General features: G+C 43.2%; 2 protein-coding genes across 5 annotated transcripts in view; one reads left to right on the top strand and one right to left on the bottom strand.

Annotated features, from left to right (window-relative positions):
- ELP2 (elongator acetyltransferase complex subunit 2) overlaps positions 1-27,629 on the bottom strand; it is a 231,655-nt gene that overhangs the window by 200,025 nt on the left and 4,001 nt on the right. Inside the window, exon 2 of the mRNA XM_048839455.2 lies at positions 25,997-26,144. Within this exon, the coding sequence (XP_048695412.2) occupies positions 25,997-26,045 (49 nt within the window). The 5' untranslated portion in view covers positions 26,046-26,144. The remainder of the gene's footprint in view (positions 1-25,996; positions 26,145-27,629) is intronic.
- CTNNAL1 (catenin alpha like 1) overlaps positions 4,609-27,629 on the top strand; it is a 123,464-nt gene continuing 100,443 nt past the window's right edge. For 2 of the 4 annotated variants that reach the window (XM_048839457.2, XM_048839459.2), the window contains exon 1: positions 4,609-4,808. In XM_048839457.2, the coding sequence (XP_048695414.1) occupies positions 4,683-4,808 (126 nt within the window). In that variant the 5' untranslated portion in view covers positions 4,609-4,682. Of the gene's footprint in view, positions 4,809-5,329; positions 5,614-24,175; positions 24,227-27,629 lie in introns of those variants that run through there. The other 2 variants (XM_048839461.2, XM_048839462.2) reach the window with 2 other exon arrangements.

The following is a 27,629-nucleotide window of genomic DNA, read 5'->3' on the forward strand; positions in this document are numbered from 1 at the left end:
CAGGGCCGGAAGAGAGACCCAGCCCCAAGCATTGGTGGAGCTGGGCTCCCGTGCTCTAAATATACCTGGAATATGGGCATCATGGGCCCATACAACTTGCCACACCTGGACAAAAGCACCCAGCCAGATTTATTGTTGACAAAGCATGGGACTAGGATTCTGTAGACTCTACCGGACCACTAATACATATATGCCTGCAACAATGGACCAGCTCAGTGAACAGTGGGACTTTCTGTTCCTCCCTAGGCTAGACAAAAATACTCCCTCTGAGATATATCTTTATACCGTGATACAAACAAGTTAGTACTGCCCCTCTGACATAGTTACTGCCCTCTGACATGGCTAGTTATCACCCATCACCTCATACATGTTGGTTCGATCAAAACATCTTTATTACGTTATCCTGACCTTATCTTTTAGGAGGGGTCAGTGTGTTCCTGTTAACCTTGGGGAATGTTTTTGTACCATCCTTGATATTGGGACGTTCTGGTACCACTTGATATCGGGATGTGTTTGTGTGAGTACTTTCTAACTAGCACTTCTTAGGAATGTGTATTTCTGCAATATCAGTCCTGGTCTTGCTAAATTCTGTGAGCAGGTCCTGTCTCATACCAGGCCTCTGATATAAGGGCTTATGTTTCAGGCTCTCTTCCTACTACACTTAGTTCGTAAAATTTAGACTGTGAATTTATTTTTATTTCTTAAGTAGCCAACTTTGATCTGTATGGCTACTACTTATAATCACTTAAAATCTATCTTTCTGTAGTTAATAAATCTGTTTTTATATTTCACCTAAAACAGTGTGAGGTTTTTTGGTTGAAGTGTTAAGGGAATCTCATCTCAGATTACAAAGGCTGGTGCATGTCTACTTTCCTATGAAGTAGTGAACTAGGTAATGAGCTTACACTGGCTAGGCTTTTGACCAGTGCAAGACAGTACAGTTCTGGGATGCAAGACTGGGAAGTTGGGGGGAATTGGCTGGAGCCTCTCTATTGACGTGGCTAGGAGATCATTCATGTAACTCAGTTGGGTGTGTCTGCCTGTCGATGGCTGAGTAAGTAGCAGAGGCTTGTGGATGGCAGTGCCTGTCAGACGCTTGTAGCTTGACATCAGTTTCACAGTGTGAGAGGCAGCCCAAGTTGGTAGGTTTGGAAGGCTCAGTGGTCTCAGTCCAGGTTGCATCACAAGGACCCCATCACAGTGAGTAAGGATTGAATACCTTGTAACCAGCCACACCAACGCTTGGTATCAAAAGCCCAAATTCATTTCTTTTGATTGATGGGAAAATTACTTGTATATTTCTTCAGTTTCTGTGCCTTCATCTCTCATTCTTTCCCCTTGCAACACTGGACTGGTGCTTGTGGTGAGGAAGGGGCAGGAACACATTTTATAACTTTAGTGGACCTGAAGGAAACCCAGACCTGACTTAATGGATCTCAGGAAAGCCTTATAAGGTGACTGCCATCTCTCCTAGCTCTGTGGCAGTGCTCCTAGTCTATAGCTAACCTGCTCTTTCTTCTGAGGGGAAGTTGTAGATCAGGAGTTAATGTAATGAGCATCGTTAACTCTTAACAATTTGTTGTGTACGTTAAGAGCAAGTACTGGAGGAGGATGTCATGTAAAGCTGCTGCTCCCTAGCACCTCTTCCTTTCTGACCATCTGTTTCTTCCCTTTCATGCATATTTTAACACTCATTGTTTCCACAGAGATGTGGGTGGTGTCTGGATAGCTGTGAGGCATAGCATGCTGTGTGTGTGTTCTAGTATTTATGTATTCACAGCCTGAAGAATAGTAATTTTTGCTTCCTGAAAATCTGTGAGGAGAATTCTGCCAATATCTCCTGAGGCAGAGAATTCAAGTGTTTATATATTTGGGGATAAAAGTGCTTACATATATCTAATCTACACTTTAGGGGTTTTAATCTTCAGTAGGGATGCATGGTTTTTTTGTTGCTGCTTAGTTCACACACCTCAATCTCCCAACTCCTTGGGAACCCTCTTACCATATTATATTTGAACACCCTCCAAAGCTCCTTTCCCCAAGTATCCTGCCTTTTCTGCAAATTGGTTAGATTTAAACTTTGCTGCCTCAAAGTAATGCCTCCACTAGCATATATAATTTGTTGAGAAAGGGAAGCTACTTTAAATACATATTGACAATTGTTATTGTACATACACTTAAAGTGTGTGTGTGTGGCATATCTAAAAATGGGTCACAGAAAGAGAATTTTTTTTTCAGGAGATGGTTTTTACTTAAAATGGACGTTATGTGGTACTATTTCTCTTGTCTCGTCTCAGAGCTGAACATTTTACTTATCCTGTGTCTGATCTGGAAACTACATCCAACTTAGAAAAGGCTGAGCCTCAGTCTTTTTCAACACTGAAGAAATGGTGCAGCAGCAGCTAAAACTAACATACATTTTGGTATGGCTAGACAAGTCTACAGTGGGTGTGGGTGCATTGTGCCACATTAGATACAAAATGTAGATTTCATGTGGTTTATATTATGGTAGTGCCTAGGAAATACATTCAAGCACCAGGACCTCACTATTCTAGGGACCGTACCGACAAGTAACAAAGAAGACCGGCTAAGCTTTTTGGGACAGAGTCTAGGATTAACAGGAAAATAGAAGTCTCAGCAGTATTTAGAGCTAGTTGCATAAAACATGATTGACTTTTAATTTAAGAAGGTATAGCTCATTTAAACATGTGCTATGAGATATTTCTGTCTTCTGGACAAGCAAATATCTTCCTTGTAACACTTTATGTTGTACAATGGATGTCACTTTGGAAGATCCAATATTGGATGGGGATGGAATCCAATTTCCTGAGTTAATAAGAATAGGGTCATGGCTTTATCTAGGGTTATACAGATAGCTCGAGCAATTTTCTCTTTTTATTAAAAATCTAAGGCGGCCAACTAAATCTTGACTCCCTTTATCTAAGTAGTAAAATAACTTTCAGTATCGTGTAAATGACACTGAAATCAAACAACTTACAAATGTTTTCAAAGGCTAATGACAATGCAAAACCTTTAATATGTAAAGTTTCAGAGTAACAGCCGTGTTAGACTATATTTGCAAAAAGAAAAGGAGTACTTGTGGCACCTTAGAGACTAACTTAGGCTCAAATAAATTGGTTAGTCTCTAATGTGCCACAAGTACTCCTTTTCTTTTTAATATGTAAAGTAGAGATTATAGAACATCAGGAAATCCTGGAAAATGAACAGCCATAGGGGGTGAGCAAGTGATGTTTTTTTGGTTTGAATATTGATTCTATGATAGTTTCAGTAGCTCATAAGGCAATGTGATGAGGTGAGTCAAACCAACCATGAAGCTTGTCTACTCTGCCACCAAAATAGGGAGTGTATAGGACATTTCCTCAAATTGTTGATTTGCAAATCAACAACATATGTTCTAGGTAGAGGAGTGCTTCTTAACCTATTTACCATCGTGGGCTGCATATGCGGCCTGGAATGTGTCATGTGGGCTGCATCCAATGCTACCTATATTGCCCGGAGGACGTCACAAGGGCCCCAGCTCTGTGCTGATTGAGAACCATTGACATAGAGGAAGGAATCCCTGGAATGGCAGGTGGGGGGCTTATCACTTCAAGGCAGTGCTGCTGTAAGGACAGAGTGTGGGGCGTTTCTCCCTTCAAGACATTAAACCAGCTCCACCTGGCCCTTGGTTTTTCCAAGGGTTTTTTTTTTGTTTTTTTTTTTTTGAAGCAGGATAAAACATATGAATCCCAGACCCACTTGCCTTCAGTACAGAACTGGCTTTGGGGCTGGCTCTCTGGCTCACACCTCATCAGCACCTCTGGGTTTTTGGTTGACTGCCAGAATTCTTATCTTCCTCCCACCTCCTCAAAAGTTGCCAGCTGCATCAGGAACCATCAATTCCCGCAGCAGCTTCCGGAGCTCCAGCTGTTCACTGGCCCCTATATGTAAAAAGAGGAGGCAGAGAGTCTCCTAAGTGGTTGAGGGAGCAGCAAAGCTTGACCTCTAACAACCTCCCTGCTTTCTGGGCAGCCAGGTTTGCAGCTGCGGGGAGATGGGCCTGGCTGGCTGAGGAGGAGGAGGAGAACTGGCACGCGGCGCTGAAGGGGAGCTCCCGCCCTGCCCGGAGAAGTTCAAGGCACGGGGGGGAACCTGCGGTGTGGGAGACCGGCGCGGTGCAAGGCCGGGGGAGAGCTGATTGGGGGCAGCTAGGGCGCAGGAGAGCCGGGATGGCAGGCGTGCAGCACGCAGAGGGGACGGCTGGAGTGTCCTGTTCTCAAATCCTGTCAGCGCGAGGAGCAGGAGCGCGGGAGCGGTGACTGGGTTTGTTGTTTCCCAGGGGCCAGCGTAGGCAAACATGCGGAGGCTCCGGCGGCCGCGGCGCGCCGGGGCTGGAGGCAGCTATCGCCGGGGGCGCGGGAGAGCCCGAGGGGACGTGCCCCTCACCGGGGGCTGCGTCCCGGGGCTAGGGCAGGTGTTTGGGCGCCGGCTGCGGCCCGACCCCGCTGGGGGGCGATGTGCGCAGCCCGCGTGGCTCCTGCCCGGCCCCCGACTCGGGCGGGCGGGCCAGGGGGGCGGGGCTCGGGGCGGGCTCCGGGGCCGCAGCGGTGTCGGCGGGAGACGAGCGCGCCGCGGGCCGGGAGAGGCGCCGCCGCGGGGCCGGTCCGGCTGCGGCTCCCGCCATGGCCACGTCCCCGTGCAGCAGCAGCGGCGTCTCCTCCTCCTCGTCCGCGGGGCTGGGCGCGGAGGCGGCGCTGGAGATCCGCACGCGCTCGGTGGAGCAGACGCTGGTCCCGCTGGTGTCGCAGGTAGAAATCCCGGCTCCGCGCGGGCCGGCCCGGGGGTCGCGGCCGCCGCGTGTGACGGGGCCGGGCGGGTTCCCCGCGGCCCGGAGAAGTTTGTGCGAGCGGCCCCGCGGCGGGAGGGGACCGCGGTGCCCCCGGCTCGGGCTCCAGGGAAGCGGGGCCGGCCCGCCCGGGCAGCATCCGCGCGCTGCTTTGCGGCCGGGCCGCCTCTCCCCGGCCTCCGGGGTCCGTAACTTCCCCGCTCGCCCTTGGCACGATCCTGCGGAGCCCGCGGGGCGGGCGCCCGGGCCCCCCAGCTCCCCCTCTGCGTGCCAGGGCCGGGCGCCACCTGCCCCCCGCCACAAAGGGGGGCGGCCGGGCGAGGGGTGTCCAACGCTCCCGTGGCGTTACGAATCTGAGCCTGTGCCCTGCGTGCGTGCGGGGTGGCGGGTTACATAAGGGCTGCGCGGAGCCGCAGCGCTGCACCCAGAGAGGTTCAGTCCTGGCAGGCTGGAACCGCGAAGTTGTCAATGAAAAGTACAAAGTCAGGGTGCGCGGGGAGCTCCCTTGGTATCGTTCATTTACGCTGCATCGGCAACGTGCACAACCTCCGAGATTGTGAAAAGATGTGACTTCGTGCGGCTACGTATACAGCGGAGCAATTAGAGTGGCTTCGGGAACAGGACCGTTTCAACTAGCTGGTGTTTTTGTGTTCCGCCGTCCAACTGTGGGAGCTGAACATGCTGAACAAACATGCTGTTTGTAATGCTGCCGAGAGTTGGATTAACTTCAGTGGAATTATTCACGGTGGTAAACACCGGGCTCAGTAGTAAGTGCTTGCGTGCTGTGACCTTTAAATGTTGCCTGAATGTGTGTTCTCATCACGTCCAAGATAGTACTTAGCAACTACGTTTTTAAAAGGCACAGGAAGTCAATATGCACATTGTGTACAGTGCTATCTGTGCGTTGAAAATAACTTTTGGCTTTGTAGACTTCTGGGTTGGTGGGTATGAAGTGAATTTGAGGGGCTTTTTATGCACTGGTTATATAGGTCCACTGTATGTGAAAATAACTTTCAAGAAAATCAGGTTTCAGAGTAACAGCCCTGTTAGTCTGTATTCGCAAAAAGAAAATGAGTACTTGTGGCACCTTAGAGACTAACCAATCGTGTAGCTCACGAAAGCTTATGCTCAAATAAATTGGTTAGTCTCTAAGGTGCCACAAGTACTCCTTTTCTTTTTGCGAATACAGACTAACAGGGCTGTTACTCTGAAACCTGATTTTCTTGAAAAACAGCCCTGTTAGTCTGTATTCGCAAAAAGAAAAGGAGTACTTGTGGCACCTTAGAGACTAACCAATTTATTTGAGCATAAGCTTTCGTGAGCTACACGATTGGTTAGTCTCTAAGGTGCCACAAGTACTCATTTTCTTTTTTCAAGAAAATCAGTAACTTTGATGACTTAGAAAACTTAGAATAGATTTGTTGTGTACAACAACATTATTTTGAAAAGTTGCATGGAATAGTGGACATGAGTGAGAACTGGCAATGCTGTAGTTCGGTCTTCGTACTAAACTTTACTGCTGTATCCAATGTACGGTAAGTACCTTGTTAAGTTAATCAGCAAGCTGAGATCACAGCGGCTGCTACCAGGAAGTTTCCTGAGTCCTGTTGTGTGTCCCACTCTGCTCTATGGAGAAAGGGTAAGTGGCGTGCAAGAGCACGGGGGAGGGGAGACACCCTGACATTAGCCTCCCTCCCTTCCCCCAGCAAGCAGGAGGCTCCGGGGAGCTGCTCCAAGGCAGAGGGCAGGAGCAGCGCATGGCAGTGGGGGGAGGGACAGCTGAACTGCCTGGCAATTGATAGCCTGCTGGGCTGCTGGCGCACTAGGAACTTAGGGGAGCTGAGGGGGGGCTGCTGATCCACCCTGGTTCCAAGCCCCCACCAGCTGGCTCCAATGGTCTGCTCATCCTGCAAGCAGTGGACAAAGCAGGCGGCTGCCAAGACATCATCAGGGAGCATTGCATAACTTTAAATGAGCATGTTCCCTAATTGAGCAGCAAGGAAACAATGTTAACCAGGACGACTTTAAGTGGGGAGTTAGTGTACTTAAAAGTGGTGTCAGTGTACTGAAAGGGGAAATGCGCATCTCTCTCTCCCATGTCTCGCTGTCTGCCATGCTGTCTTCCCTCCGCATTATTTTTTGGTTAATTCTGCAAGATTCATATAATATAGGAGTTTTCTCACTACTTTGTCAGTTTTTTAAAAATACTTTGGTCAGGTCAAATTATAGTTTTTAAAAAAAATCCTTATGAGCTCCACAAGCATCCTGTAAGCACAATTTTTCAGAATTGCTTTATTATTGCAACCGAGAGAAACAAAAAGGAAACAGTGGCAAAGAGTCCTGTGGCACCTTTAGACTAACAGATGTATTGGAGCATAAGCTTTCGTGGGTGAATACCCACTTCTTCAGATGCATGTAGTAGAAATTTCCAGGAAACAACAGACTATTGTCTGATCAATTTAACTTTCAGATTTTCCTTCAGTAAAGCCTTATGTAAACACACGTTATACTGGTTTACTAACTCAGTTTTTAAACCAGTGCAAAAGGCTGTGCAGACAATCTCTTGTTTTGTGTTTAAACCTGTTCCTAATTGACTTGCGCTATAAAATCTGGCTAAAATTAATTTTGTATTTTAAGAATCCACATGACCTTTTGTACCTCTTTGCCTAAAGTGATTTTTAGTCATACTTTTATGTAATTGGTGGAATTTTGCATGAAAAGAACCCTAAGTGTTGAAATGTTGCCAGCAGTGTAGAGGAATTCTTATTTGTTCAAGTTAAACCAGCTGCCATTAGTATTAAAGAATTAATGGAAATATTTCTTAACGTCTTAAATAGTAAGTTTTTACAACACTTACACACCTAAATATCTTGCTTGACAGCGTCCTTTTAAAGTGTAGCAACTAGTTTTGTTTTACTTTTTTGTTTGTTTACCAATCAAAACCTGACAAAATAAATCTTTAGTTTTCACTGTAAAGATTGTTTTAAGTATATTCCTCAGACTTTCCCCTCTGCTATTCAGACCTCCACACCCTAGGAAGTAAATTTAACATAATAGCATGGTGTACATCTTAGAGCAGACAGTTTAGGAGTGATGCTTTTAAACAGGGATTGAAAAATTTACTACCTCAGGGCAAGTAGAAATTTTTCTTGGGCAACTGTTAGCTTCTGCAGAAACAGAGCTGCTACTTCAAGTATGTGTCAGCATGGATCCCACTGTAGGTGCGTGTGCACCTCATGCACGAGATTAGATTTTTTTTCACTAGTAGTTTTTGTTGGAGGCATGTGTTCACCCTGTGCCTTATTGTGGTCTCTTGCAAAGGCATAAAACATGGAGCATAGCCGTGATCCTCCCTCAGTTCCCTTTTACCACTCATGGCAGCAAGACAGAATTCAGGTTATGTCCGACCCAGTACTTTCTTCAGAGACCGTAAACCAGGCTTTTACAGCTTATTTGGTGTGAAATCTAGCCTCACTTTTTTCTCATAAGACATTTTTAAAAATTGATTGTATGCCCCCTCTGTATAACAGTGGAATGAGGTGCTGCAGTTCTTCCTAACTGCCATATCTCATGGGAGAGTGCAATTCTTCAGGGTTCAAACCCTGCTCATCCTGTGATGGACTGATTTCCATCAAGGATACACACAAATGATGCCTCTTCTGCCTATGAGACAGCCGCATCCCTTATAAGTGCTCTGTGGTGCAAGCCCTTCTGCAGATCCAGGGACATATGGCTCAAGATGCATTTATTTGAGCAATCCCTGTGGGTCATTTCATACCAGTCATCTTTGGATCTGACTAAAGTGAGACTGGATTAACCAGTGTCGGCCAGCGCTCCCTCCGAGCACTCTTTTTATGCAGTGGAAAGAAAGTGAGGAAGGCTCTGGCAGAGTCAGCAACATTAATGCCAACCACTTCAGTATTGTCAGAGTCCCTGGTGCATGAGACCTCTGTGCCAATAGCCTTGACATTGACAGTCCCAGTGCTGATGACTCCTTCTCCACACTAATTGCACCAGTGCTGCACGTAGCAAAGCCAGCAACTGCATCTGCTCATAAACGGGACACTGATTGTGTAGTTAGATCAAGCATAGAGAGAACTCTGGAGGGGGACATGGTAAATCACTCCTCCAAGGGCAAAGCCCCTCAACAGTTGGGCAGAATGAAAGAACCAGCACCATACCAGTGCCTGTAATGGAGCCAAGCAAGAACTTCAGATATGTTGTTGAGGCATCCATACTTCTTCCAGAAATATTCCCAGTGCTGAAGAGGCAGCTGGCCTCAGATCTGGTACTGGCCTCATACATTCCTCAGCACTGCCCTTCAGCGAGGAGGCCCATTCCTCCTTATTAACATCAGGTAGAAATCCCTCCCCCCTGCCATTTAAGAATGAACAGAGGCTCCCCAATACCCTCCTTAGGATCACAGTGCTGTCCCATCTGGTGTGGGAGTGGTGTTGGGCTGTCCCATCTCAGCCAGGCCACTACTCATTTGGCTTGCCACCTTGGCCTTACAGGGGACCCTCCTGCCATGTGAGGGTGATCTGTTTCTCCAACTGCATGTTTAGAAAAAAAATCTTGCATCCTGGCCAGGCCACTCAAACTGAAGCTGAAAATGAGCCCAAAGGAACAGAAGAAAGTAAAGAGACAGCAGCAACCCTTGTCCCCTACCAAGAAATCCCCTTCTTTGCCAGACAAAGCAGTAACACTAGCACCTGCCCTGGTGATAAGTGATTTTAAAGCCTTCCGGGACCTCATCTGTCAAAATGCAGGGAATCTGGTCATTGAAGGTACATTCATGCAGGAGAAGTTTCATTAGCTCTTAGAATTAACCAGTGTCATCAGATGGATATCAAAGATCCCTTTGTTAATAAAGAGAGTGATTCTGACCAAAGAGTTGCAAACCCTGGAAACCCTTCCTTTCACCTCCTGCGTCGAAGTTATCATGCGGCGAAGTTATCAGGTGCCACACAAGATTTTGAACACTTTTACACCCATCCAAATCCAGAGTCCTTTGTTGTATCTGCTGCACAAAAGACACTGAAGTCTACTAAAGGCACACCTATGGAGAAGGACTCCAAGAAGTTAGATCTATTTGGGCAAAAGGCATGTTCGTCAGCCTCACTGTGGCTTTGGATTGCAAATGGCCAACTACAATTACCTTTGAGGGAGAGAAGGATCACCAGGAAGAAGCAGACAGTCGTGAAAATATTGCTGCAGGTGGCCAGGGCTATCACCTGATACAGCTACAGGGCTGATGGACATAGCCATCACTAAGAGATGAGCCTGCTGGCTCCAGGCATCATATATACCACACAAAGTACAGGCCGCTTTAGAGGACTTGCCTTTTTGGGGACTGATACTCTTAACTAGAGGAAAGATGAACAAACTAAACCTAGTTACTCAGGGGGATTCCACTCCTTGACCAACGTGGCACTCTCTCAGTGGCAGCAGATTTGATGGGTGTTTTGGGATCCACAAAAGTGTCAGCCAGAGGCTGGGAGCTGCCTTGCCCCATTCCACAGGGTCTGGGTGACTGTCACAGCCAATGAATAGGCATTAGACATTGTTTCTCAAGCCTGTCCTGCACAGTTCTGTTCACTACGCCCATCCCATAGCCCTTCCCTGTTCCCTTTCAGGACCCTTTTCAACAAGACCCTCTTGCAATGATGCCACTTCTGTCTTTCACCTGGGACCTGTAGAAATGTTATCGCCGGGGAACAGGTGAAGAGGCTTCTAACTCTTTTATCTGAAGAATTAGGGTCTTTTTGTCTTATTTCAGAAGACTGAACAAATACATGTCACCTCGGATTAAGGATAGTTACACCTAACCCCCATTGCTCTATTTCTGTAGGCTCAAGACTGGTTTGTGGCTCTTGACTTACAGGATGTGTACTTCCACATACTGTACACCTGGCCCCCAAGAAGTACCTAAAATTCACAGTAAGGTCCAACAACTCGCAATACAAAGTTCATGGAGGATAGGTCTATCAATGGCTATTAGCCAGGATGGGCAGGGATGGTGTCCCTGTCAGGGTTCCTTCCCCACTCTGAACTCTAGGGTACAGATGTGGGGACCTGCATGAAAGACACCCTAAGCTTATTCTTACCAGCTTAGGTTAAAAACTTCCCCAAGGTACAAACTTTGCCTTGTCCTTGAACAGTATGCTACCACCACCAAGCGTTTTAAACAAAACAGGAAAAGAGACCACTTGGAGACGTCTTCCCCCTAAGCCCTACACCCCCTTTTCTGGGGAAGCCTTGATAAGAATCCTCACCAATTTGTACAGGTGAACACAGACTCAAACCCTTGGATCTTAAGAACAATGAAAAATCAATCAGGTTCTTAAAAGAAGAATTTTAATTAAAGAAAAAGTAAAAGAATCACCTCTGTAAAATCAGGATGGAAAATATTTCACAGGGTATTCAGATTCAAAACACAGAGGATCCCCCTCTGGGCAAAACCTTAAAGTTACAGAAAACAGGAATAAACCTCCCTCTTAACACAAGGAAAATTCACATAAAACAAAAGATAAACTAATCTGCCTTGCCTGGTTTCCCTATCCTGGTTGCAATATTGGAGACTTGGATTAGGATGGGTTGGAGAAGATGGATTTCTGTCTGGCCTCTCTGAGTCCCAAGAGAGAACAAACACGTAAACAAAGAGCACAAACAAAAGCCATCCCTCCCACCCCCCAAAAGATTTGAAAGTATCTTGTTCCCTTATTGGTCCTCTGGGTCAGGTACCAGCCAGGTTAGCTGAGCTTCTTAACCCTTTACATGTAACAGGATGTTGCCTCTGGCCATGAGGGATTTTATAGCATTGTATATAGAAAGGTGGTTACCCTTTCCTTTATATTTATGACAGTCCCTAACCTCTGTTTGCCAGAAGTTGGGAATGGACGATAGGGGGTGGATCACTTGATGATTACCTGTTTGTGTTTTTTTCATTTCCCCTCGTGTACCTGGCATTGGCCACTGTCGGAAGACAGGATACTGGGCTAGATGGACCTTTGGTCTGACCCAGTATTTCCATTGTTAGGTTCTTATATTCTTTTTCTGGCATGAATGGAGCCAGGAGAACAAAGCAGGGTGGATTTAAAATTTTTTTTAAAAAATAACATTTTTTGAATTTAATTTTTAGGTCTTACACATCTATTTGAAATGGACAACCTGCATTAAGGACTAGATTTACTGTATTCTCTTACAATTATTTAAATACAAATATTAAGCAGTACATGTTTGCTGCTGAAGTTTGAATGTTGAACCACTGAACTGGTGGAAGTTACTAGCTAACCACCTGAAGCCAGAGTGTGTTGAAGTGCTAAACCAGTTTTTGACTGAAGTAGTCTCTTCTGCAGATGCAGAGAGAATATTTTCTTCTTTTCAGTTTATTCAACTAGTTCAGTTTAAAGACTAATTCATTCAAGGTTAAGAAACCAGTTAAGAGTTGGACCAGCAGGAAAGCTTGTTTTCCTTTTCCAGTGTATGAATAAAAACAAGGTATGAGAGAATGAGACCCACTAGTTCTAAAATCTTCAAGGACATGCTAACTAAGAACAATCATTTGTTTTAATTCATTAGCTACAGCTAATAGTTCCTTTGTATAATCAATTTTAAACGGATGTGTGTTGTTCTTGCGTATTCAGGACACAAAGTAGGTTCAACTTAAAATAAACACTGTTTTTTTTTTTTTTTTATTTATGAAACTTCAGTGCCCATCTATAGAGCTTGGCACAAATCATAAATACAAATTTGTTCATTTTCTAATATTAAAAAATAAAAATTAGTAGTCTAAAGACATAGGAAGCTGTTCAGTTGCTTAAATAAATGCATATTGATACAGTGTATTCTTCTGGTTATGAAAAAAAGTACCAAATTTAGTGTAAAGGCTATATTTAGTTGCAAATCAACATATCTTAATGGTTACTGTACAATAAGTATCAATTTTTCTTTAGGAGGATAACTGAAAAGTAAAAATGCAAAACAAGAAGAAAAGCAATTTATTTAAATCAAGGTTTCCTGCTTGCTGATTTATATAATGATTAAATTGATGTGTGATGGGACACTTGCCCTGCACTGGACTCTAAGGGGTTAATAGAGCCCTAGGGAGGCTGTGCAGAGGCAGCCAATCAGGGCCCGGCAGGTCCATTTAAGAAGAGCTGCAAGGCAGAGCAGCTTCAGTAGCTGCCTGGCGCTTGAGGAGGGAAGGTCAGGCTCCTAGCAGGAGGAAGGATTGCCAGCACCCTGGACAGAGCAGTGCTGCTAGCAGCAACTGCAGGGAGCTAAAGACTGCTCCTGGGTGGCTGCAGGGATTCGCAGGCTGAGAGTCTGAGGCAAGGGCGAATAGGTTGCTGGGGAGCTGTGAGGAAGTGGCCTAGGGAAATGAACTGAAGAGTTGGAGGGGACGTAGCAAGTGGTGGCCATCTATAGGGTCCCTGGGCCAGGACCCGGAGTAGTAGGTGGACTCAGTTCCTTCCCCCGTCCCGCCACTGATGAAGTGGCCTGATAATTGGCTGCAGTTGCTACTGAGGGAAATGGCTGGACAGTGGACTGCAGTTCCCCTGGAAGGGGGGAGAACAGTGTGACACAGTCGGAAGGTCCTGGGGGTGACATGGGTTGTGGAGCAGAAGTGACGACAGCAAGACACCGCCAGAAGAGAGTGCACTGCTAGCAGAGCTAATTCCTGGGATAGCCAGCAGGAGGCACTGCAGTGGTGAGTTGCACCTTGTCACATGATGATTCACATTAATCTACTCTGGCAAACAGAAACATCTTTAATGTGCCACTGTTAGATCTCTTGTGTAGCTGCTCCACGCCGATGGAAGAGAGCTCTCCCGTCAACATAATAATAAATAAATAATAAAACCACCTTCACGAGCAGCAGTAGCTATGTCGGCGGAAAAGAGCTCTCCTGCTGACATAGCACTGTGCAGACTACCGCTTATGCCAGCCAAACTTACGTTGCTTAGGGGGGTGTTTGTTTTTTTTTTTCACCCTCTGAGTGACATAAGTTTTGCTGACGTAAGTGTTGGTGTAGACATGGCCTAAGATGGAGTCTTTCAATTAGTCAGCCTTTGGGTCAGGCCCATACTGAAGTTAGTTGGTGGGCTTGAGGTTGCCCATTATATAGAGCAGTGATTCTTGACCCGTGGGCTGCATGCGGCCCAAATAGCACATAGCTGCGGCCCAGCTGTGTGCTAAAAACAATTCAAAATTTGCTCTCTGGTCTGGCTTGGGGTGGGGGCTGGCTGAGGGGGAGACAGCATCAGGCAGCCCAGCTGGAGCACTCCTGCCAGCAGCAGGGTGTGGGAGCGAGAGTCTCTGGGGAGGCTTGTGGGGGAGGGGGATCTGGGCAGAACAGGCACATGAACTAAGGATTTGCAGGGATGCTGCAGCACCTCCAGTTTTTATGTGGAGCTCCACTCCTGGCCCCGTGCCTGGGGTCATGGCTGCCGCCCCTGCGCCCAGGACTCTGCTCTTGGCCTTGTAGCAGGGGTCCTGGCCCCACTCTGTGGGGGGAGCCTCTGGGCGAGGGGCACTGGGCATAGAGGTGTGTGTGGAGTTTTAGCAGGTGGTTCTCAACCTGCGGCCCACAATGATAAATAGGTTGAGGACCACGGATACAGAGAATTGGATGTGTCAGTACAAACAGATAACACATTTCATTGTTCAAATTATCAGTGAAGATATTTTGGATGAATCAAGTCAGAATTCATAAGCATCTTTGTGACTCAACAGATTACGGAACAAACAACTTGCCGATGTTTGGTGTACATCTGAAGGTAAAATTTAAGACATTTTGAGTAACATTGCATAAATAGAAATTAAATATGTGTAGCCTGCTGTAGCAACATTTGGAAGAGCAATTTCATAGTTTGAAAAGGAGTACTAGTGGCACCTTAGAGACTAACCAGTATGTTTGAGCATAAGCTTTCGTGAACTACAGCTCACTTCATTGGATGCATCCGATGCATCTGTAGCTCACGAAAGCTTATGCTCAAATAAACTGGTTAGTGTCTAAGGTGCCACAAGTACTCCTTTTCTTTTTGCGAATACAGACTAACACAGCTGCTACTCTGAAAGTTCACCGTTTGAGGAATTCCTGAGTGGCTTGAATTTTAACTAATTGTGGATTGCTGGTTTTAGAACTGACTTGTATATCAGGGCTGACATCTCAAATGAGAGAGGTTTGCCGGTGATTGTGTTGTGTTGGCCTGTGGACTTAGTTTTGAATATGCTGTTCCTCCTACAGATCAAAGTGTTTATCAAAGCTTGCTAAATAGCTCTTTACTCTGCAGGATTTAGAAAATCTGGATTCCCACATCCTGTCCCTGTATCTAAAACCTTGTCCACATTCTGGTCATCTTCCATCTTGGTAGCCATCCCATACCTTCTTCCTCAGCCTTGTTGATAGCTATTTCATTCCCTTCAAGTCTTTTTTTCAAAGTGTAACTGCTAAAATCTTCCTCTTGCATTTACCAAAAAGCTTCATTCACTTCTTGAGTACCTTCATTGGCTCTCTTGCCTCCCTAACATGAAATTTAAATTTCTCATTCTTGTGATCAGTGCCGTGATCAGTTCCACCCCTGCCTACATCTTGGACCTTGCTTTATATTGTATTTTCTCCAGCCCCATTTGCTCCAATAACAAAGAAAGCCTTGATGACCCTTCTGTATCCTTCCACTGTGCATTAGGTACAGGATGGAGAATTTTACAAAAAATATTATCCCATTACATAAATCGGTGGTGGGGGTCTCATCTGGAATATTTTGTGCAGTACTAGTCACTGCATCTCAAAAAATATTGCAGAACTAGAGTAAGTTAAGAGAAAGGTTGACAAGAATAACTAGAGGCATGTAAAAGTTCCTATAAAAAGTAGGATTGTTTATCTCAGATGAATAAGGGGGCACATGATAAAAGTATTTAAAATAAGAAATGTGTAGAGAAACTAGATTAGGAGCTCTGGTTTTTCCAATTTCATAATGTACGTGGAAAGGGGACATTCAATGAAATTTAAAATGTGGCAAATTTGAAACTGATAAAATTAAATACTTTGTCACACAACACATTTAGACAGTGGAACTCTTTGCCACAAGACGTCTTTGAGACTGAGAATTTAGCAAGTTTTTTTTAATTGTTACTTTATATGGATAACTGACTTTGGAAAGCATATTAAACTTCATGCTTTAAGGCTTATGCTGATCTCTATTAGAGATCTGGATGAGATCTAATGTGGAAGGCCTAATAACATCTAGCTCTAGTATGGTACTTTTCACAAGTACATCTCAAAAGTGCTTTAAACAGGAGGTAAGTCCTGTTTTATCGTTGGGGGAAGCTGGGCACAGAGCTGAAGTTGAGACAACAGGCCAGTGCCAGAGCCAGGAAGAGGACACAGATCTCCTGAGTCCCAGTTCAGTACTCTAGACACAAGACTACACTGTCTTGCAAGGCTTGTTGCACCTTCCTCTTAAGCATCGGGAAATCGCCACATTTGGATACCAGATACTGAACTAAGTGGACTTGCAGGCCTGATCTTATGTTCCTGTCTTTTTGTAACCTTTCATGTTGCTGCCTTCAAGTGGAACTCATTCTTAGTCCACCAAGCTGCCTCTGTCCTCATTTAAATTGTTTTGAAAGATATTCTTCTGAAAAGCCTGCAATAAGCTATGATGAAAAAGGGGTAGTTTTTTTGAAGGTGACTATAGTAGAATCACACAGTGTACATAATTGTAAGTAGCTGAGTTAACTTATTTTTCCCCCTTCTTTTACTACCTTCCCCTCTCGGTTGTTGCACTTAATTGTCGTGACTATAATAAGAGTGTGTGTCATTAGTTTTATAAACCCACAAAAAGGCAGGCAGCAGGCTCGTATTTCGCACGTGTATTTGTGATCCACAGTTTAAAAACATGATAGTATCAATTTTCTTCTTGATGTGCAGTTTTTTTTTAATGCAGTAGAAAATGTTCTCTTTGGTAGCTTTGAGCTATTAATTTAACTAGTCACAGTGAGCTAACAAAAGCTGTCTGCAGTAAAATGTTTGCTATTTTAGAAGTATAACTTCTCAGATTTAAAATGAGTGAACCAATTAAGAAATGAAGCATGCAGGGCTGAATTGTCATGGCTCTCATTCAGCTACACAGTTGGAATAAGTGCAGCCAAGTAAACGCTCTGATTAGCCTTCATACTTTTTGCAATCAAGCAGCCTAGGGTTATGGAGGTGTCTTGACTCTGCCATACCTATTTGTTGTCCACAGTAGCTGGCTGGATGCACTTGCGGGAATAAACTGCTCCATGAAAAGGGATGAAGTGGCTTAATCCACCCAGCCAGGAAGGATTCATTTAAATAACCAATTTTTATCATGATTTAAATCAGTAAGCAGGAAACATTGATTTAAATCAATTTTAATCTTGTTTTGCATTTGTACTTTCCAGTTTTTTTCCTAAAGAGAGATTGAGTCTCATTGATAGGTATAATTTGGTACTACTTTTGACTCTCTGGGAAGGTACACAATAGCTGTATACATTTATTTAAGCTGTTGTGCAGCTTAACATACATTTACTGAGGTTCTTAACATCTGCTTTTTTATAATGTTCGAAAATGGTGAATGATTTATTTCTTTCTTACTAGATTTTTTTTACTTGTTTGCATCAAACTGGATGGAAATCAGACTAGCTAAAATGCACAAGCAGCATTATAAAGTAGAAAGAAAAGGAGTACTTGTGGCACCTTAGAGACTAACCAATTTATTTGAGCAAAGTGAGCTGTAGCTCACGAAAGCTCATGCTCAAATAAATTGGTTAGTCTCTAAGGTGCCACAAGTACTCCTTTTCTTTTTGCGAATACAGACTAACACGGCTGTTACTCTGAAACCTGTCATTATAAAGTAGGTTTATTTAACTAATAAACCATCTTCAATGGGCTGGATACTCGTAAGTTTATCAGTCAGTTTGAAATGCAAAACATGTTCTTATTAAACAAGGAAATATTATCTGTAGTGAATTGAACTAAGGTCACCATGTCCTTGAAGATTTTAAAATGAGTAGATCTTATGCTCTTGCACCTCATTTTTATTTGTGGATTGGAAGTGGAAAACAAACTTTTCTGCTTTTTCAGCTACCCATCAGGCTCTTAGCTTTCAGTGAACTAGTCATTGAACTGAACTAGTTGAATAAACTGAAATGAAGAAAATACTGTCTCCTTACCTGAAGAAGAAACTATTGTTGTCAAACACTGGTATATCACTTCAGCAAACTCTAGTTATAAGTTTTTAACCAGCAGTGCTTTGACTTTCTTTAAAGCTCCAGCTGCAAACATGAACTGTCTGAATACTTATTTAATTTACATAGGTTAAGGCCTAAACTTTTAAGTTTAAGTTAACTTTTAAGTTGTCATAATTTCAAAATGGCTTCTTTTTAAACAGAAAAGTTTAATTTTAAGTGACTTTTAAAAAATAAATTGGTTTTTGTCCAGCACAACAAGGGAGACTAGGGGAAGAATTGTGCCGTGAGAACAAATTGTTACCCATTGTGTTTCTGGGTGGTGCATATATATGTCACCTGTTACTCAGGCCAGAATGTAACTTACAATGTAGCCCCCAATGATTGAACAACTATATTAAAACATTGAGGGGAAAATGAATAAGGAATTATTTCTGTAAATGAAAACATGTTGAACCCCTTTAAGAGCCCAGGAAGGTGCACATGGGAATTCCTTCTTGTGGGGTGCCCTCAAGCCCTTTCACCCCCTCCTCTGGGGAAGAGTGGGGGGGGGGGAGAAAATCAACTGTTGCCACCAGCTAATTAAACAACATGTGCACAAACCTCTTAAGACACACACATCCAATTCCGTTCTTAAAGTAAATTTTATTAATTTAAAAAAAAAAGAGAGAAAATACATCTGGAACTCAGGCTATTGCTAGATTTTAAAAGAGCAACTACAAGAATTAAGCACCAAGAATAGCTTTCTTGAGATCCAGCTTAAAAGTTACAAGCAAAACAAAAGCACCTGGGGTTAGCACAGAGGAATCCATGAGTCATAACAAAATAAAAGGAATAAACCTAATTGCGTCTTCCTAGACATTTCCTGATCTACTTACTTATCTGGGGTTTTAAATGAGTGGTTTCTAGGTATGATACTGATGATTTGTTTTCATACCTGGCCCAAGCGTCTTACAGCATAGCTGTTGTCCTATCCGCCTCTCCCCGGGAGAACAACAGACAGACAGAAGGGGAGTCTTGTTTCAATTTTAAAAAGTTCTAGCCTTCCCATTGGCTCTTTTGGCCAGGTGCCCACTCACTTCGTTTTACCTGTGCATAGCAGTGAGACTTTTTTAACCTTTTGCAGATAGAGCAGTTAGAGAACAGCTACTAAGAGGGATTTTATAGCTGCTGGGTGTCCATAAAAGGAAGCACCCCTCTTCTCCCCCCCCCCCAATCGCAATACACTGATTTATTTTCTTATTCAGTAAGGGCTACGTTTTGTCACCCTTACTCATTATTAGGGCTGTGGATTTGTCTTGGCATTATTTTTGGTCATGAAGCAGTCACACAAGTTTTGTGAGTTCTTTTTATTTAAAAAAATATGCTGAGATAAGTGGGGAGGAGGGGGCGCCAGAGAAGTGCTGGAGAGTGAGCTTGTCCTGCACTCCACCCCGCAGCTGTTACACCTACAGTTTCTGCCCCATGGGGTGGATGTAGCTCCTTGTTCTAGACATTGCAGCTTGGTACATATGGTTGCAGTGCTTCCCAGGTTTGGGCTGGCTGCCCCAATGAGGGCTGGATAGCCAGGCCAAACCTGAGCAGCGCTGCAATGCCCAGAGCCAGTTGCTGGGCTCAGCCCCCTAGGACAGACACTGCTGGGGTGAGTTTATTAAAATCATGGATGCAAAGACATCACACAGACAAGTCATGAGCAAACAGGAAAATGACAGTCTCAATGACGTTTCTCACTGACAAACCTACAGCCCTATTCATTGTCTGAGAAATACCTTACTCTCCAAATAGTCCTATTGATTTAACGGGGCTACCTTCAGATTAAGGTAGTATTCAGTGTTAATAACGATGGCAGAATCTGGCCTCAAGTCTTTAGCTGTAGATCTGTTCCATCTCTACAAACTATAATGAGAATAAACATCACTTTCTTGATTTGGAATGTAGAATAAACGATCTAATATGCAGCTAATTAACATTTAACTTTTGTTAATATAAATTCTTTGAGGAGTTCAGCAGCTGGTTATAGGGAGCAAATCTTGGTCTGTTTCTTCATGCCAAAGACCAAGCTGTATTTAGTGATCAAAATTATTTTGTGGTCCGTTTTCTCTCAAAGGATTATCAGACTTTTCTTTGTATAGCTGTGATAAATGAAGGGGGGGTGGCTCCCTTTTATGGACACCCAGTTAGCTATAAAGTCCCTCTTGGTGGCTGTTCTCTGCTTGCTTTATCTGTAAAGGTTTACCAGGTAAAGGAAAAGGAGTGGGCACCTGACCAAAAGAGCCAATGGGAGGCTAAACTTTTTAAAATGGAATAAAAACTTCCCATTTGTCTGTTTCCTGGAGAAGGAGACAGAGCAGCAATGCTATAAGCAGGAATGCTGTGTAAGACTTGAACCAGGTATAAAAATTCATCTTCCATACCTAGAAGAAATTATTGGACAGGAAATGTTTAAATAGACACAATCAGGTTTATTTCTTTATTTTGGCTTGTGGCTCTCCTCTGTGCTAACCCCAGATGCTTTTGTTTGCTTGTAACCTTTAAGCTAAAACCCCAAGAAAGCTATTTTGGGTGCTTAATTTTTTGGAATTGCTCTTTTAAAATCTAGCAAAAGCCTAAGTTTCAGATGTATTTTCTTCCTTTTTGTTTTTAATAAAATTTACCTTTTTTAAGAACAGGATTGGATTTTTGGTGTCCTAAGAGGTTTGTGCATATGCTGTTTGATTAGCTGGTGGCAACAGCTAATTTCCTTTGTTTTCTTTCTCAGCTCTTCCCTGGACGGGGGGTGGGTGGGTAGGTTGGTGAGAGAAGGGGCTTGAGGGTACCCCATAGGGTGGAATTCCCAAGTGTTCCTTCCTGAGTCCAAGGGGGTTTTTTGCATTTGGGTGGTGGCAGCGTTTCCCAAGCCAAGGTCAGAGAAAATCTGTAACCTTGGGAGTTTAATACAAGCCTGGAGTGGCCAGTATTAATTTTTAGAATCCTTGCGGGCCCCAACCTTCTGCACTAAAAGTGACAGAGCGGGGATTCAGCTTTGACAATAGCGCAGAATGAATAAAATAGAACTTCTGTTTTGTAGCAGTGTAAAAACTGAATGCATGTAGTAAGTGAAACAGTTACCCTCCTAATGAAAGATACCAGTTAAAGAAGGGGGGATGTGAGTTTGTCATATTTGTTAGTACTCTTCTTCTGTAGATCTGCAGCTGCTTCACATAGATAAGTATTGCCCAAAGTTTGCAAATGTTTGAAATAGAGAAACAGTGCATGGTTTCTCTCAGGATCTCTCTTTGAGGTTTCTCCCTTTGTAAGCAAAGATTTGCATAATACTTCAGTATTGAGTAGATGTCACGTTGCATTTTTAAAATTCTCCCTTCTTTGCTTGTCATCAGACCCCATAAAATTTTATTTTCAACTACCAGTCTTTCATCAGCATGAGTCTATGAAAATGGTCGTTGGGTTGAGCTAGAGAGAGATGGTCTTCGGGTTTCTAGAGGTGGTTAACAGGTGCTTGGTCATAGCCATAGCTTGAGGGTTAGGTGTCTTTGTATTGTCACTTTGTCAGGATCAGGATTGATGAAGTCAAGGGGAATTTAGGGTGTTTCCTTACAGATAGGTTTCAGAGTAGCAGCCGTGTTAGTCTGTATTCGCAAAAAGAAAAGGAGTACTTGTGGCACCTTAGAGACTAACCAATTTACTTGAGCATAAGCTTTCGTGAGCTACAGCTCACTTCATCAGATGTATTCGATGAAGTGAGCTGTAGCTCACAAAAGCTTATGCTCAAGTAAATTGGTTAGTCTCTAAGGTGCCACAAGTACTCCTTTCCTTACAGATAGTTGCTCTCTGGGACAACTGGATGCCTAGTGTGTGGTCACTTGCTTGACCTATGATCTTTATGCACCATAGGTTGCAAGGAATGAGTTATCTAGCCACAAAAACATTTAATTATCTGGATGTGCATATATGTGCAATAGGGAATTATTCTTGATTGACCTCTGCACATTCCCATTCTTGGAATGTGCTGATTGTGCAGTTTGGACCAGTGGCACTTGCAAGTAGCAGTTTCTATTGTAGCTTTCTTATATCCTCTGCCCCACCATCCACAGCTCTGACTGTTCAGAGGGTGGGGCCATAAAAGAGGGCATGATGTATTTGGTTTTTTTTTTTTACATGACTAATTCAGTTTCAGGGTGTGAAAATGTAGTTAACCAAATAAATAATATTAGATGTCATGCTGTAATCTAGCCTAGTGTATTATGTAAACTTCTGATCATTGCTTGTGTTAAATGTACAGGTAAGTAGTGTTGTTTTTATGGCCCTTCCAGTAAATGATATTGGATATCCTATTCTTGCTACAGTGCGTGCAGTAAAAGGTTTTTGTAGACTTGAATGTCAAATATCATGTGCTTTTCTGGTTAAAGGAGTCCTCATTAGGAAAAATGAGCAAATGTTGGTCCTAGGTATTACCTGAGATTTAGAGAGACTTTATTTAAAGAGTGCGGTATTTGAAATTGAGGTTTTGTTTCTAAATGAATCAGCTAGTCTCTCTTTAGTTACCGAGGAAACTTGTCTCAAAAGCCCACATACTAAGTCCTCTGCAAGTGTCCTCTAATGTGACAGAACAGTAGATTTTTATAGTGCAAACTTATGGCAGGATTTGTATGTCTTCTGTCCTATATGTGTTGCCTCAATTTTCATATTTTAGTGAGGTTTCTTGAAATTTTTAATGAAAATGCCTTTTGTAAACAACTTGATGTAGAAGGGGGAAAGATGCAAACCAGTGTAAGAACTAGTGCTCAAGATGTACTGCAGAACTAAAACGAGTCCTTATTCCCTGTAGAAAATATCTTGAACATTTTGCTGTAGCAGGAATAAAAAACTTAGAGAATTCACTGAATAAAAATCTGATGCAATAAGCTCTATGTATGTCGTATATGTGATAGCTATAAATATTTTCTAAAACCAGGTGATGTAATCACTTAATGCTGTCCATGCTCAATGGGGTCTCTTATATTTTAATTCATGGTTTCTTTGTAAAAAGTATAAGTGCTAAGGCCCTCATGTGAATGAGAAGATTATGGACTCTATGACAGACTGAATATCTTTTTGTGGCTATAAAGCATCAGGATACTATTAGACAACTTAACCAAAGAAAGTCAGAAAAGATCATTCTTCCACAGCTGCTCATAAGCAACAAATCACATGACTCCTAATCCCTGGCAAAATCCACTGAAAGGAGGCAGAGTCCACTTATTCTCAGACGGTTGGCTTTCCAGAGCCTCAGACGGGTGTCTCCTGGGAATAGTACAAGGGGGCTTCTCAACAGAACTCAAACTCCACCTGAGGATCTACTTCACCGAGCTACCTTAAATAGAGGGTTGTAGAAGAATTCATTACCTCAGTGAGATTTATCAGGTGAAAATTCAAACCTTTTTTCTTTTGTCAGCAAAAAAAAATCTGGTAGTACTAAGGCAATACTTAGCCTCAGGCCATGTACTCTAGATATGTCAATTTCAAAACTGAGACTAGATGGTTTCTTTTAATCCCCAGGGATTTCTTACCTTGACAAATCAGAAAAGGCACATTCATATTCTTGAAGAGATAGCTGAGGGTTTCCTTTATGGATCATACCATTCCATTTGGCCTTTTGTGTATTGCACACTTGTTCACAACTATCACTTGTAGCCTTGAGAGAAACGGCATTCACACTTTTTCTGAATAACATCTTCATCAAAGTGTCCCCACTAATGAAGATGAACAAACATACATAGTATACAGTGATCACCTTCCTCCAAGAATACTGCTTCTCCATAAACAGCTGTGAGTTATACAAAGTATTCTTCTGAGATTAATATCAATAAGATTGTCTCCCCTAAATCTGTGCTGTGTATCAGAAAAGTCACAACAAATCCACTGGAAACAATTGTTGAATTGATTTTGGCTATGTAGTACCACAAAGGAAGCTCATTTCTCTTGTTCAGGCGCAAGAACTTTGACCAGTCGGTTATTTCTATGGTCACAGTAGGAGTTTGCCTAGGTAGCCCTGCTTTGATCTTCTAGTCTAAGGGAGCTTTGGCAAATGTAATTCACTTCCCTTCCTTCCTTGCTTCTCTTCCCCAGGCAGTGCAGACCTACAGATCTCAGTAGAAGAGAAGTTTGAAGTAGTTAGTTCTGCAGGTGAGCGATCAGAGAAGATTACTCATGTTGTGCATGTATGGGCTTTTACTGGCCTTTCTAGGGAGGGTGACTGCTTTATTGAAAAAAGAAAAGGAGTACTTGTAGCACCTTAGAGACTAACCAATTTATTTGAGCATGAGCTTTCGTGAGCTACAGCTCACTTCATCAGATGTATACCGTGGAAACTGCAGCAGACTTTATATACACACAGAGATCATGAAACAATACCTCCTCCCACCCCACTGTCCTGCTGGTAATAGCTTATCTAAAGTGATCATCAGGTGGGCCATTTCCAGCACAAATCCAGGTTTTCTCACCCTCCACCCCCCCACACACTTTATTGAAAGTGAAGAAACTGGGCTTCCACAACAACTCAGCTGTCCCTAGAAAGGGAGGATCAATGGTTATCCAAGTTATAGAAAAATGTAAGACTTACCATTAAGCAGATAAGACGCTACCCAGTTTTTTATGTTCTGGACCAGATATCCAGTCTCTCAGGTGAGTTTCTATTGAGTCATGCCATGTAATATTAGCTATATGTGTGTCCTCTGTCACTTGTAGTAACGAACACATACGACTAAATTATAACCATTTTACTTTTTATAAGCACCTCTGTTTGATGTCTCTGTGTAAGTCTTGCATTTAGTACACAGTAAAAATCCCTTACCCTACTTAATTAGAATTTCTTTATTTAAAAGTCTCCAGTTCTTGAAAACTTAAGATTTTATTTGCCCTTGATTTGGGGGATGGCACTTACCTTAGGGTCACTTTCTCCTAAATGGATTCTACCTTCAATTTTATGTGTTTATCTAAAACAAAAGGGATATATCTGACTATTTGTATAATCACTTTCTCTTTCCGGAGGTTTCAAGAAGGGAAAAAGATGCTTGACTAAAATACTTCCCTGGATCATTTGTTCTTGTCCACCACACAGCTGTGCTTTCTGAAGTAACAGGATATTGGGAGCAGATTTAATCTGTTCCTGCAGAACTCTTCTTATTCTTCTAATGATGCTATTTTACATTTGGTATAATTGTGATTTTATTCATTACTTTCTCTGAAATATTACTAAGCAGTAAACAAAGTTTAATATCCAAAGTCAGCCTTTTCCAGCTCTGTCCTTTTTTTGTCATGGTTTTCATAACAATCCAGTACCCAGTATTATCACAAACAGCCCTTCTAGTTTTTACACCACAACAGAATACACTGTATCTGATGCTAACGTATTTAATTATATAAATTACACCAACATAAAATATTTCCAACTTCAGTATTTTTGTTTGTTTTTGTTCTGTATTTTGATTTGTGGTTCAGTTTTTACCTGACATTGAGATGTCTTAACAAAACACAGCAGTTGTCAGTGTTATTTCCCTTTAACACACACAGCCCCCCATCCCTCCCAAAAACCAAACAAACTTCACCAAACATCCTTCCAACTTAAATAAATTAGAACCATCATAGTAACGACCCCAGCCTGCCCCCAAACAAATGAGGATTGTATTTTCCTATCCCATTACTTTAATCCTCAACAGATGGGGAGATGTTACTCCTCTGCATTGTAGAATCTCCTTCCCACCTTGAGTGCTATTAAGTATTTTACAGTCGGAATGAGCTAGGAGGGATTTAACTGCATGTTTTAAGGACATGCCTTCCTTCTTTTTCCCTCCTATCAAAGAGCCTGTCCTGATGGCAGAACATCTCTTACGAGTAATAAACTACTTATTGTAATCCCATATTACAAATGTTTGTTTTTTAAAACGCTTCACTTACCTTCCATACATGATTGCAGATGAACATTTTCTCCTGACTCATATTCCATGGCTAACTTCTAGAGTGTTGACAACACACTTCCACAACTAGGAAACCAGTCTTTCTAGACTCTTGTTCTCTTCACAGCTTGCATGGAGATCCATCAACACTGAGTAAGAAACCCAATAGTGGTAACAGAGTGAAATTGTATCCCATGCTATTGTGAACAATGTTGTTGCCAACCTCATTAAAAGTATTTTTCAAATAGTTTGAAAAACACAACTGTGACGACGACTCCTCCCCCCCCCCACCCCCCGCTTTCTTAGATAGCTGGGTGGCATGTCTTGCTTGCATACTGATTGCCAGATTTGGGGTCGTGAAAGAATTTCCCCTTAGGTCAGATTGGCAGGGACCTTGTTTTTTTAGATTTCTTTTGCAGCCTAGGGTGTGGCTTGCCTGCTAGGATCATCTGGCCATATTCCACTGTAATGTAGCACTCATCTCTTGAGCCCCTCCTAGCAGCTGGGCGTGGTACTGCAGTCCATTTCTTTCCCCTCGTGCCCCCTGTAGACTGCCAGCTGAAACTGGCTGTTCTTCAGTGATTTAGCTCTCCGGACAAGTCTTAAAGTCCGAATGAACCCTTCCTTGGTAGGAAAGTCTAGCAAATAAAATTCTCTTTGCCTTCGCTAGGGTCTTCTGCCTTGGCTCTGGACCCTATAAATTCAGCCCTTTTCTCAGGCTTCCAAACGAGTAGTGCCCCTCTTGGGAATTATGCCACTTTACCTGGGACTAGTACAGGAACCTGATCCCACCCAGGGACCCTATACATAGCAGCCACGTACTGCTTTCTTCAGTCCTCTGCTGCTATTTCCCTGGGCCTCTTCCTACCAGGCCCTTTATCACTAGCCCCATCCCAAGGCCAGTGTCCTCTGGTTCTTCTCCCTCTGCAATCCCAGAGTTCAGCCAGCCTTAAATTCTCTGGCTACTTGTCTGGCTCCTTGGGACAGGATGGAGTACCCTTCTTCTCTGCTCTGGTCCCAGCCAGGAACTGACCTGCTAAGACCCCACAGCACCTTTTATCTGAGCCTGCTGGACTCTGATAGGTTGTTGCTAGCTCTTCTAGCTCTTGAAACACCAGGTCTCTCTAGCTTCCAGGATAGGGCAGCCAACTTACTAATTCCAGAAAACTGAACAACCTTGCCCCGTCCCCATCCCTTCCTGAGGCTCTGCCCCTGCTCACTCCATCCCTCCTCCCTCTGTTGCTTGCTCTCCCCCATCCTCGCTCATATGCTCATTTTCACTGCAAGGCCCAAACAGGCATATTTATTGTTTTGACAGATGTATTCTTCCAAGTTCAAGTTTCATTTGTTACAGGATGCTAGAGCTGGCAGCAAAATAGCCAAAAAGGATAATTTTTTAAAAAATGAAAGTTTACAAAGGTTTTCATGATTCTTTCCCTCCGCTCTTCCAATTTTTTGTAACCAGCTCCATGTTTTTTGTTCACTAAAGTTACTGTAACTTTGTGTGTGGAATTAGGACCACACATTATCACAGCTGCAGTGGGTCCATTAAAGGCCCACTCCTGAAGCCCAAATACAAATCCATAGAGCACAACCACAGAAATGCATACCTGTCCAGATAGATAAATCTGTAG

The sequence above is a fragment of the Caretta caretta genome, chromosome 2 (genome assembly GCF_965140235.1).
Source record: "Caretta caretta isolate rCarCar2 chromosome 2, rCarCar1.hap1, whole genome shotgun sequence".
Taxonomy (NCBI): Eukaryota; Metazoa; Chordata; order Testudines; family Cheloniidae; genus Caretta; species Caretta caretta.